We start from the raw sequence: 13,408 nt of genomic DNA, 5'->3' as shown, positions 1-13,408 counted from the left end.
CGAGCTGCGTTTTTTGTAAGAAATATTTCTTGTTTATTCTGTATTAAGGATTAATTCATCAAACATAATATTGTAAAATTCGTGGGGCTGACAATAGCCAATAGCAAAGTCGAAACATCTTTATCTAATAGTAAGTGCTATATGTATGATAGCTTATAAAGTTCTAATATTGATCGCATGCTGAAGGCGATCGTCATTGCTGTTTCCGCATTAAAAGAAAAACAAAATGAAAGGATGTCACTAGATGTGTTTATTGATTTAAAGACCCTCTACCTGAGATTATTCAATCTATTTTAGTATAAGATAAAGCATAAATCATCTATTTCTCGCCGATAATAGAATAACAAATTTATTAAAAAGTCCCTAAAATGTACATGCTAATAATACTCAATCATGTATTATTAGTGTTTTTTCCATTCACCTGTTAACAGGTTTTTTACATATAAAATAAATGACATCATTTTTGTATAAAGCCTTGTCTACACTATCAAACTTTATGTGACAAAAAATGCGATGTGCCCATATATGGACAGGATGATGTCATACCACTACCATACTTGACCATATCACAACCATATTTGGGCACATCATACTTTTTTGTCAGTAGTTTGATAGTGTAGACACAACCAGACAGTGCGAACTCATTTGCATGTTATAATCAAAGGATTCTCTTCACAACTTTGTCAATTGTCAAGTCATTTTTACTGCTTTATGTTTTTTTTTTTATTTTTACTGCTTTATATATTTTATTTCCAGACAAACCATTAATCATGCAATGATCGACTGGCTGTTCGCAATTTTATTTCCAATAAAACACACATGTACCAAAAAAAATTACTTCCAAAATTATATTTTAAATTTATCCTTTTTATCTAAATTACATTTATAAAAGTAAAGCAATGTACTATTGTAGTTTTACATAGTGCTGTAAAATGTTGAATTTTTGTGTTAACTTGCATTTTATATCTGTTTTAATAAATAAAAATAAATAAATACACACAAAGTTCTTAGATTTATAGGTTAATGTAATATTTTATTTTAATCATGATTGCATTTTAGTTCAATGTACTTCTACTGTATGCAATCAACTATTGATTTTAAACTATCAAAAATCTACTTAACTTAATGTTAGACTACATAAAAATGCAGTTTAATAACCTCTGCATTCAGTCGTGCTCAGTCACAATTTAATTACTTTATATTCTCTGGTATAATCCCAACCCCCTAGAACATGAAATTAGGCTAAATTTGGGGGTTGGGACTATACTCGAGGAAAGCCTGGCTCAGTGAAAAAATTATTAAGAAAGCATTTTTTGTAAAAACTCATCTGAACTGGCTAGAGAGAGGCCTACATCCAGATCAAAAGTCAATACGGACTATACCTGGAGATATGCCTGTTTGTGAAATCAGGTAGGTTTGTGGTGGATAAATAGTCAAAAATAATGAACAATTCAAAAGCTCTTATTTAAACTAATACGCTTTTAAAATTTCTTCTTTTTTTAACTAAAGTCACTTCCAACAGCCGTATGAACACTAGGCAAATTACTAAAGGAGATCTTCTTTATCCCTCGTCCTTACCTTGAAATCTTTCTTTTAGTTTCAATGCTCCCTCATAAAATATTGTTGAAATACATAAATAAAATAAAATTTCTTCACAAATTTGTTTGACTCTACAAGGTAAAGCATATCAATCTTAAGCTTTGTCTACACTATCAAACTAGTTTGACAAAAAAAGTGTGATGAGCCCAAATATGGTAGTGATTTAAAACCAAAATTTGTAAACTATATATCATATACTTTAAAGGAATAATGTTATCAGTATTTTATGCAATTTAATCGGATCAATATGGTTATAGTAATATGTTATTCCAATATTCATATTAAGCATGAACATCTTTGATAATTTTAAATTTTGCCTACAGTGATGTTGACATTTTTAGTGGAGATGATTTGGTATTTACTGTAAGTAACAAGTAAAATACAAACTATAGCTAGCAATGCTTTGGCAATGGTCTTTCTGGTTTTTTCCTATCCTTGGGTTGGAATGATATAAAATGAGTTTATAGACCACACTAAAATGTATTCATAATGTCATTTCACCATCGAATATCATTTGATAAACTCACCTGTTTATACACATATACTGGTCAGTGATTTAGCATTCGTTAATGTATTTTAATGGACAACATTTGAATGACAGTTTTGAAATCTAGTTCTGGTCAAACCAAGTCAAAAACCTTTTAAAAAAAATTCTCTTCTAGTTTTTATGCTTTAAATAAAATCTCTATTTTTTACCTAAAAAAATGCCTTACTCGCTGTCTCTATTGTTTCAGCACTCGGTTTTCATAACATCGTGAGTACACGCCCTCAGGGAATGGTTGATTTGATATCATCTTTAAAGATCTGCAGAATCGCTGGAGGCAATAGATCATAAACATCAAAATTCCTCCTAAAAGACTAGCTGTCTACGAGGATAAGTTATGCAAAGTACGGTTTTGTCCAAGCGCGTCTTTCTCAAAAAAATGTCGTTCAGAGACATGCAATATTTTGACTGCATTTTTTTAGCAATACATTTTACAACTCAATCGCCATAAATAGTCAAATATAATTGTAATTATAATAGAATGATTTGTATTCAAAATAAAATCTCAGTTAGAATTAGATTAAATCTTGGAATTGAATTTATAATACAAATTAAAAATTAACAGAACTTTTCTGTATTTTAAAAGACTTTAAAATTATATATTTTTTTTTATATTTTGCAGTATTTTGGAGGATTTTGATTTTTTGAAAAACATAACTAAAAAATGTTTTTTTTTTTTTAAATTTAAAACAAATTATTTAAAAAATTGGTTATCCACACTTGGCAAATATTAAACCATTGTGATTTTTTTATTGTAGCTATTTCAATTGTAGCTATAGAATAAAATATGCTAAATTTATTTTTCTTTTTAAACAATAGGCATAGAGTACCAGAGACTGTAGTAAATAATACATATTGTACCAAGACTTTGTTTTTTATATCAAAAAGCATACAGCAAATCAAACTAATATACCCCTGAATTTCAGTAACATTGGCAAAAATATGTTGTTTGTTTTTTATTAATTTTTTAAAATGAATTTTCACATGAAGATAAAACTTGCTTTTTACATAGACAGATGGTGTTATCAAGATAGGTAACATGAGACGATAGTTATTAACCGCTCCTACAGAGCATGACTATCGTAAAGAGCCCACAGCAGGCAGATTAAAACATGTCAACAGAATAATTTGTCAGGGCTAGTCAGATTGAATTATCAACCAATTATTATTATGAAGGTTTTTACACCATATACTGTAGTATTCCTATTGGTGCATCGGTGTGAGGTGTCATTTGAAGAATGCAGTTCTTATGTTTTCCTTTGATTTTATTTCTACGGTAATAACATACACCGGATTTTTTTTACTGAAACAAGTATACAGATTTTCTTGTTTCTTTATGCCGATTGCTTTTATGTTCTTATATCAACAAAATACAATTTTTCTAAAAAAATTTTTGTAGAAAAATGAACAAAAACACATCAGGAGCTCACTGTGCATAAATAATAAACTTTATAGGTTTTTTTTTTATTTCAAAGCTGTTTGATTCTTCCATTGTTAATTGTTTATTTAAAACCCACCTTTTTAATTTGAAATTTTTCTAAATTTTTCTGTCTTTGTAAAGTGCATTGAGGCTTTCAGCATAATGCGCTATATCAAGTACCAGTTATTATTATTATTATTAATTATAGAAACATTTCTATCAAAATACAGTTACAGTACTGTCATTAAATAGAAGAGATAAAGCAATATACAGGGCAGTGTGTATAGTAGATGTTAATGGCCAGTTTTGTTATTGAGTGTTTACTGTGTCACCTCTAGACAAAAGAATAATCTATGTTCATTATAATGTCCGATAGATATGGATAATGACATGTAATTTAATATGATTTACAGCATTGTAAGTGTTACATTCAGTTAAAAGAAAAATTTAATAGAAAATGCTAGCCGTAGATGGCTTAAATCATATTCTTAATTTGAATTTATGTTTAAAATAGATATGGAGAGAATAATACTAAACTATAGTTTTTAGATTCTCTTTGGCTGCTTACTAGATATTAACCAAATTTAGCAAGAGGGGCAACAAAATAAATTTATGGATTAGGTTTAAGATGATGAGATGAACTCAATTTGTTAAATCTTGCTCATGCATTTTAAAAGTTATCTTTCAGTAGTTAATTACAGGGGCTTTTGAGTCTTCCTGTTAAACTCCAAAACCATTAAACAAACAATGATATTTCTAAACTATGCATATATATGACCAATCTCAATCAATAGTTTTTACCTTTTTTTTCTTTTGTAGGTTTCCCACTTTTATTTCATCATCATTAGCATTGTTTCATTCATTAGGATTTTTACAATTACACATTATCTAATCTAATTCATCATAATAATAACAGTATTTGGTTTGCTACATGCTACAAGGCATAACCAAACAAAAGGAATGTAGAAACATATCTATACATGTACACACCTTTGATAATTCATGATAAAATATTGTTAAGTTTTTACATTCATTTAAAGATGTATTGTCCCCCTGAATATGGGAATATTCAAAGTCTGATTTTGTTAATCTTCATTTTTCATGTTTTTGAAGGACTGTACATCTTTAACTAATAACAATTAAGTTTCTAAACTGTGCATTACTGTATAATGAACATACTCATCAATAGTTTTTACCTTCAGTTAATTGACACTTGATTACAATCAGAAAAAACGCTATATACAATTATTGCTTTAACTAATTGACTTATTTAACTAAAGTTTTGTGTTATACATGACGTTACAGATTAAGGTATAGATACATCTAACAGTGACTTTTAACCTAATGTAATCATGCTACATGTCTCATGTTTGGAAATTTAGTACATCGTAACTTCTTATTCATACAAAAGTAATGTGATTAGACAAGGGCAATAAATAATAATTTGACATTGGCAAACTAGGCTTCTAAGACATACGTGTACATGGTCTAGTTGTGCTACATACCGTCGTTTTTAAAATGCCAACAGAAAAAAAAGAAAGAAATTCATAGAAAACACCATGAAAGATTGCCAATGCAGAGTTAACACTGCATCAAACGTGATGTAATGAAAAGTAAAATACTCTCCCCCACTTCCATAATTCTGTGTTTTCAAAATACCAAAAAAAACCAATGAATCATTTCAGATAAAACAAGAGAGACAGAACACATGACTTTTCGAAATTTTAAATAAAATTTTGTTATCCTTCTTTTTTTCAGACGGAAATGTCGCAGGCGTTAACATCACTCACCGAGAAAGCAAAGCAAGCAAAATACTTCCTTGGATCGCTAAAGAAAACATGTGAAACCATTAACGTAAGTTGATTAGTAAGGTGAAATTGATAATGTTACGAGAAGACTGCTAAGAGGATGTTCATACTAGAATCTTGGACAACTACAACAGTACAAGCTTTATTTAGAGGACACCTTTAAGACCCAAATAAGTGTCCCCTTTCTTCCTGTCACTTTTGCACCATATTATGTAGTTTCTAAAGCCAGCCTGTCTATCTAAGAGGATACCTTCAGGACCCAAAAAAGTGCCCCCTGAATATTGTTTGGACATAGTGTTTAAATATATATTTTCCCTTGTTACTTTCATGTGTCCCCTGAATAGACGTATAATAAAAGAGAGGTTCTATTAAAATGTCCACTGGTGCAGATCCTGGGGTATGAGAGAAGGACATTATCTCTCTCTACATATATTCACAAGGTGTGCAAACAATTTGAACACAGTGACTTCATGTCACTTGTGCACCAATATATAATGTAACTGTAGTTTTAGAAGAAAATTTTATTGTGTGAGTTTGCGTAGCCAGCATGTTGATTTTTGTTGCCTCTCGCAAATGCACTAATGTCTCCTCCATTCTTTAAGACAACTGTTCCGTTGGAAAAGCCTCCATTTTTTTGTTTGAAATCAGAATTCATTGTACTTTCTGTTTAACCTGTTCTAATGAATCTATCTTGCTCTTGCTTCTTAAAAGATCGGTGCACTATTAGTATCTAATGAATACTGCGTTTGCCCCTAGTGTGCAATTTGCGATTCCTCAACAATCAGTGCAATCTGTGAAATTAGAAATAGAAAGAAGTCAGAAAATAAATGAAGAGAAGTCGAACACTAAATGTGTTGTGAATTTGAAACATTAACTGGAATAATGTACTATAATGATTATGTACTTGAAGCACTATGTATTGTGTATTGTACAAAGTAATGATGATGATGACATAATTAATTATTGGTGAAATATTCTATGTGCCATGTACATATTTAGGTGCTTGGAATATGTTTTATATTTTCTGGCTATGAGGTTATGAGTATTTATACAGTTTCTTGTAGAATGTTAGTTTAGAATTTCTTTAAATCTGTGAAGTTAAAAAAAAAAAATTTATGATCAAGCTTGAAAATGTCATTTTAATTTGAGAAAAGTAACTTTCGTTACATCTGTGAATTTTAAAAAAAAACTGTTTATTAGGTGTGCGAAAGTGTCATTTTAATCTACCACATGGTGTCAGAGCAACAATGACAATTCTATGCTAGTTTTTATGTCAATCAATAACAATGCTTTAATTTTCTGCATATCAAAGTAGCTTGTAAAATATAATAATACATTATATTATAAGTACAGTGCTGCACAGCTTAGATTGCATGTGAACGAATCCCAATTACTCTTGCCTAAAGGCATAATAATATGACAAGTTAATTGAATGTATATTTCATTGAGACACGTCGCTTCAACTGGGATTTTCACTTGGTACTGTAGTTTACTGTATATAGCATTAAAGGCCCGTTTTTTTCTTCCTTAATTAGCACATATTTTGCATTCCATTTTTGGATTTTTTGGATAAAATATATTTAAAATACTTATACTAATTTTTTATTTACCATAGTAAACGTAAACTAAATGGACCAATTAAGCTGACAATGTGCTTTTTGCATTTAAAATAAAAATTCTTAAACATTACAAAAAAGTCAACAATTCCGTAGTCCAAATATCAGTACACGCAGAATCAGTTGCCCGATGTTCCATGGCAACTAAAATTGTATGGGTTTTTTTTACATCTTTTTCCAGGAATGTGCAATCGACTTTGAAGCAAGTTTAGTTGCCAAGTTTGACGAGATGATTACCATAATACAAAGGCGTAAAGAAGATCTCTTACTACAAGTAACAAGAGAAAAAGAGTTCAAGATAAAGATGGTAAAGAACCACATGAACCAGTGCTCTGCCAAACTCCGACAGACAACGGGTTTACTGGAGTTCTGCATTGAGGTCATGAAGGAGCCAGATGCAGCTGCATTTCTTCTGGTAGGTATCAGTATCATCTACTGTCTTTAATTGATGGCAGCAGTCTCCAGCTATGACTAGAGTAGCTTCTAAGTCAGTGATGTTGCCACAAGAAATAAAGTGGTTTTCGCAAGAAAAATCTCTGTTCATGCCACTGGGTTGTCAAATGCTTCTGTGATAAAGTTGTCAGGTTAGAACCTTACCAACCGTACTGGTGGCTATGGCCCTGTAATTTAATAACGACTTCAGTAATTTTCTGTAGACAGAATGCTCCCACCAAATATAATTTATTGTTTTTGGAACATCTGTCCTTAACTACCCCACTTCTTAATCTAACATCAATTTCCTAAATACGTATACTCATTATAGTGGCTAACAATTTTAGCCACATGCCAGTAAGTCTGGTTTTAGTAAATTAAATATTAAGGTAATTAAGTTCCTATATAATAGCATATTAAAAGCAAAATTAATACTTTAATCCAATTAGAAGGATGAAACTAAATTATTAGTATCATATTATAAAGTACACACATTTAACTATTATTTTAGATTGGATTAAATGCAGTCATTGGTCTTCGTCTGATGTATTAAATATTTAACCGATAAATATGAAGCTATTTCTTAATTATTAAATCATTTTGTCTCTACAGTATGCTTGTCAAGTTGCCGCCAATGCCCTTTTTATATTTTATTAAGAAGCTTTTTCCTAGTGTATAAATCCAGAATAAATTGCCCATGTTCCAATTCGATTAATATTTAAATGAATTGTTAAAATGTATATATCCCTTTAAAAAAATAAAGATCAAATAAGTTAAAACTGCCTCAATATAAGTTTATTATTATGACATGTTTCGGGGGTAGCCCATCATCAGTTGAAGATAATTGTAACAAAGGATAACATATATAAGTCACAAAATTACATAATAAAATAAATCAGCCAATACAGGCTTTAAGTCGAGAATCTGACGCACTTGATGTAAAACTTGCTTGGAATTGATATTTTTTGCAAATCCTATGGCATGGCAATAAAAAGTATAATTTAAACTTCAAACTGGAGCCACCTATGGACATGATATGAGGCATCTTCTTGTTTCTGTATTCCATTTTCCATATGTACAGTATAGATTTATTATTTATTTATAAACCACACATTACCTTCCCTCTTCTCAACTGACAACCATACAATAAAAATGACAGTGCCTGATACAAGCCAAATTAAAAATTAAAGACAAAAAGTGCAAATTTTATATCATTAATCAATTAATACCTAGGTTTAAATTTCATTTAATGAGCTTTTTACAATAAACAATTACCTTCTTGTTGATAGATTTAATAAATGTGTCATGCGTTCTTCGCAAGACATAAATTGAAGACCACCAATTTGCACCTTATTAATTTAAATTTAGGTATAATTATAACCTTCACCTCATAATCTCAAACACTAAAACTAAAGCTCTGTCTACACTAAACAAACTAGTGTGATGTGCCAAATATGGTAGTGATATGCTCAAATACGGTAGTGATATGACATCATCGTGTCTATATATGACCATATCACATTTTTTTGTCACATAAGATTTGATAGTGTAGACAGATCTTAAGAGAGGTTCACTCAACTATCTAAAAACTAGGGGTCAGAATTTTAAACATACTTACAATCAAAAATTTTAACTGAAGTCAATATAGTTGGCTAAGTTAAGTTTAAACTAACTTCTTATCCAAGATAAAAATGACTGCCTCAGCAAATTATTGATAGATGCCACTTTTATCTGCCTCAAATATCTATCAATGTCTATCAATTTCTGAGAATAATGCCAGTTGTTTTAAAATATCAGTAAAATAAAAAAAAACAAACTGTATTTTTAAAATAACTAACCATTAAGTTTGTAAAAATAATGAAACAAAACATTAGAGCACTTTACTGATGAATAAAGTTCAAAGGACTTTTACCCAGTAGGAATCTGTTCTGACAAAACAGTGGATACAAAAATGAAAACATAAATACTTCATTTCAATCTACAGTATATAAATATTATCGTATAGATTAATGAAAAAATTCAAAACATGTTAAATATCTTTTATTAAACGTATCTGCATATTTATGTTTTATTTACCTAAACTTTCACAGTTTAATAATTATCTCTAAAGGCAGTTTTAACTTGTAATTTTTTTATTTTCTGGCATTTTAATTTTATTATTAGGTGCATTGAGGTGTTGGCATATATTATTAATATCAATTTTCTTTTAATAATTCATAAATATGACATCCTGTTTAATTTTAGCAACCTGATCTGGGCTAATGAACAAATTTAATATTTTTTCGGCAGTGAATATGTATTATTAGGGTAGTTGAAAATAGTTATTGATTTAGGACACTTGTGTAATTGGCTTTTATCTAATGATTGCCTAACCTTACACGGCTTTGATACGCCGCCAGGCACGACGAGTCTAATTTAATAACGTTGTATCCTGTATTGCTGAAACGTTTATTGTACAAGTACAACTGCGCAGTGTTCTATGATTGCATACAGAAAAGTTAGAATGAGTCCTCAATTTATTCCCCAATTTTTGTGCTCTATGATCGAGACGACGATCAACGACACATCAATGCATAGGACTCACAAAAGCTCCCTATCACCAAAGCATAGGACTCATCACAAAAGCTCCCTATCACCAAAGGACTCATCACAAAAGCTCCCTATCACCAAAGCATAGGACTCATCACAAAAGCTCCCTATCACCAAAGCATAGGACTCATCACAAAAGCTCCCTATCACCAAAGCATAGGACTCATCACAAAAGCTCCCTATCACCAAAGCGTAGGACTCATCACAAAAGCTCCCTATCACCAAAGCATAGGACTCATCACAAAAGCTCCCTATCACCAAAGCATAGGACTCATCACAAAAGCTCCCTATCACCAAAGCATAGGACTCATCACAAAAGCTCCCTATCACCAAAGCATAGGACTTACACAAAAGCTCCCTATCACCAAAGGACTCATCACAAAAGCATAGGACTCATTACAAAAGCTCCCTATCACCAAAGCGTAGGACTCATCACAAAAGCTCCCTATTGTGCATTAATAGAAACGTTTTTAATCTATGTCAAAAATACTCAAAAGGATTTGAACCCAGCAACAGTGCCATCACTACATAGAAGCACAGAAATGTACATGACCATTGTGTCGTATGATTTCTCTGTGCGATCAATAAGAAGTTACTACATTTGTAGTTCATTGGCCATTGCGATTAATAATGCAGATAGTTTACTCTTTGAACCAGTGTTGTCACTTTACACACACTAGTTAGCCACTTCTTGCCCTGAGGGTTTAACATCAACGCACGAGCCTAAGTGCAATAACACATTAATGTCTTTTGTATGTAGATGGATACATTATATGAAACTATACATCATTGCACATCACAGTGTACTAGATATTCTATTATGAATTTCGCATACACTTTATTAAACCTATTTTTGTATTTTGAAGTATTCATTTCATATTTTATTTTAGAAACATTCATACAACAAATTTAAATGTAAAAAGAGAAACGCTAAACCGAATGCTAAAATCGATAAATCTTTAAACAGTAAATATAAGAAGTGAGTAAGAAAAGTTGCCGCAAATGAGCTATAAAAATATCTATTTTAAAAGGTAAAGAAAAAATAATTATCGGTTTCTATTCAGCTTCCTGTGTTTTTTTTGGTTTTTTTTAAAATTTCATTGTGTACAGGGAGTAAATGTTAAAATGTTCTCTAATACAAATACAAGAAACTTTATTTGTCTTAGTAACAAAAAAAAACAAAGAAATGTCGGTTGTCAGCAAATCCGTTTTAAAGATACATATATAAACGGACTAAAAAATGACAAGAAGTGTAAAACAGTAATTTTAAAATGTTCTATGGTGTAAATATATATTTTCACATCATAAATTCATCCCAAAACAATTTTCTTTCTTATTTGAACATTTTGAATTTGAACTGTTGACCTTTTGATATGTCATAATATTTTTAGATGATCCAAAGAAGCTTAATTTTTAGTTTCCGTTCATTCATCCTCGTTTTGCTCTTCAATTTAACTTGCGATCAACCAATGATATTCTGCTTCCAGTGAACTGAGATTGACCAGTTGTCCATTTACAGAGTTTAATATTAATAATATAAATACTGTACATACATGATAGAATACAAATATATAATGTTCATACAAAAACCAATATTATGTAGATGTGTTGTATGAATGTTTATATTTTAAAACGTTTTTATACATGAAAAAGTCATTTTGCCAAACATAATAATGATTTATTTGCAAAATTTACGAGTACTATTTTTTTTAATGCAATTATTGATTATTTCCGTCTTTCTGCTCAAATGAGCATAAGTTCTTGTATGGGATGTGTTCAAATGGGATACTGATTGAACATATTGAACATAATGATTGAACTGTAATATTGTTATTATAAATAACTTTTGATTTTGAAATTATGACATATCATTGTTACATACAAAATTGACAAATTTCCCCACTGCCCCCAACCAAAGATCCTTTTAAAGTTTTTTTTTTTTTTTTCTAAAAATAGTGTTGATTTTTCAAATACAAGTCAAAGTTAATTGATATGGGAAACAAGTGCGTTTTTTACGAGCTATATAAATCATCTGCGTTTTCTGTCTTGTACGTTCGAACAGTGTGAACCTCGTGAAATTTAAAACGGAAATGGTTTTGCTTAAATATATGATTTGGGATTAAATAGCAATAGTTTATATGGAGAGAGTATATTTATTTGAGTGTATAAGACGACAAAATGAAGCATTTTTATTACTTTTATGCTTTTAAAAAATGAGATAAACTTATTTGTCTACGAGTTAAATAGGGCGTAGCGATATTAATGTTACAGTGTATGCTTACGATGTAATACAGAAAAATTGGACCTCATCAGAAAAAAAGGCCAACTATGTCAATAAAATGATTGAGACATGCCACGGGCCTTGAGTATGCTCAATAAAACATTTTAATTACTTTTGCTAGGAAAGAATCAGTAAAACATTTGAGTTAAATAGAACATAGTGTCATATTAATGACATATAAAGAAATTGGACTGTAGGAAAGTAAATAGAACATTACAATATTAATGATAAACTTGGAAGAATTGAACTGCAACTGAAATGATTGAAAAAGCCATGGACCCTTTTAAGAAACTTCAATTGTAAGATGATCTATATAGTTTCAAAATGTTCATAATCACAATGCAAACCAATGTATTCCTCTTTACAAAAAAATCCATTTAAATTAAATAATAATATTCAGTACATAGGTACTAAACACTGGGATAACTTATCAGTTCCTATCAAAAGGGCCTGATAAAAGAAAAGTGTTTTATTTAAAGATGTATTGTCCCCCTGAAAAAATAATTCTTAACAGAATTTTTGTTGAATATTTCATTTTAATGCAACATAATAGTTATCCACTTTGACCAAAAATTGGATCAAAAAAAGATATATTTACCTGAAAAAAATGTAATTTAAAGCAAAAAATGGTCAAATTGGCTGCCAGCCAATGGAATTTTGGTTGAATTTAACCACTTATTTTGTCATTTTATAAGTGAAAACATTTTTTTTTCGTTTTTTTTTCTATGGAAGAAATAACATATTCAAAGTCTGATTTAATTAATCTTCATTTTTCATGTTTTTGAGGGACAATACATCTTTAAATTGAACATTTATTAACAAGTATCATCCTTTCAATTATTATAGTATTTTATATTTTACCCCTCCCTTTACTGTTTTTTGTCCTTGATTGCTGGTCCTATTGGTCCTATTGTTGTTTATCAGTTTAAAGCTTGCCATTCACAAGATTTGCTTTTTTAAAATGTTGACCATCTTAATTGAATCAAATTATTGTACTTTTTACTTTAATATTTTCAAGAGAAATTAATGTTTACTTTGACTTGTTGAGAAACTTGCTTTTTATGAGCTGGCCGATGTATTACTTTTTAGTTCTCATTATTTAGTCTAACGCTTTGTCTA

General features: G+C 30.0%; 2 protein-coding genes across 2 annotated transcripts in view; one reads left to right on the top strand and one right to left on the bottom strand.

The window, feature by feature from the left end:
* Window positions 1–13,408, bottom strand: part of LOC144852668 (radial spoke head protein 6 homolog A-like) — a 115,322-nt gene that overhangs the window by 75,671 nt on the left and 26,243 nt on the right. The window lies entirely within an intron of this gene.
* Window positions 1–13,408, top strand: part of LOC144852664 (E3 ubiquitin-protein ligase TRIM9-like) — a 36,736-nt gene that overhangs the window by 13,321 nt on the left and 10,007 nt on the right. Inside the window, exons 2-3 of the mRNA XM_078710596.1 lie at window positions 5,322–5,417; window positions 7,169–7,402. Coding sequence (XP_078566722.1) covers window positions 5,322–5,417; window positions 7,169–7,402 — 330 coding nt within the window. The remainder of the gene's footprint in view (window positions 1–5,321; window positions 5,418–7,168; window positions 7,403–13,408) is intronic.

This window comes from Antedon bifida, chromosome 9 (assembly GCF_963402885.1).
Source record: "Antedon bifida chromosome 9, ecAntBifi1.1, whole genome shotgun sequence".
NCBI lineage: Eukaryota > Metazoa > Echinodermata > Crinoidea > Comatulida > Antedonidae > Antedon > Antedon bifida.
The sequence above is the reverse complement of the archived record's forward strand: the minus strand, read 5'-3'. Positions and strand labels throughout refer to the sequence as shown.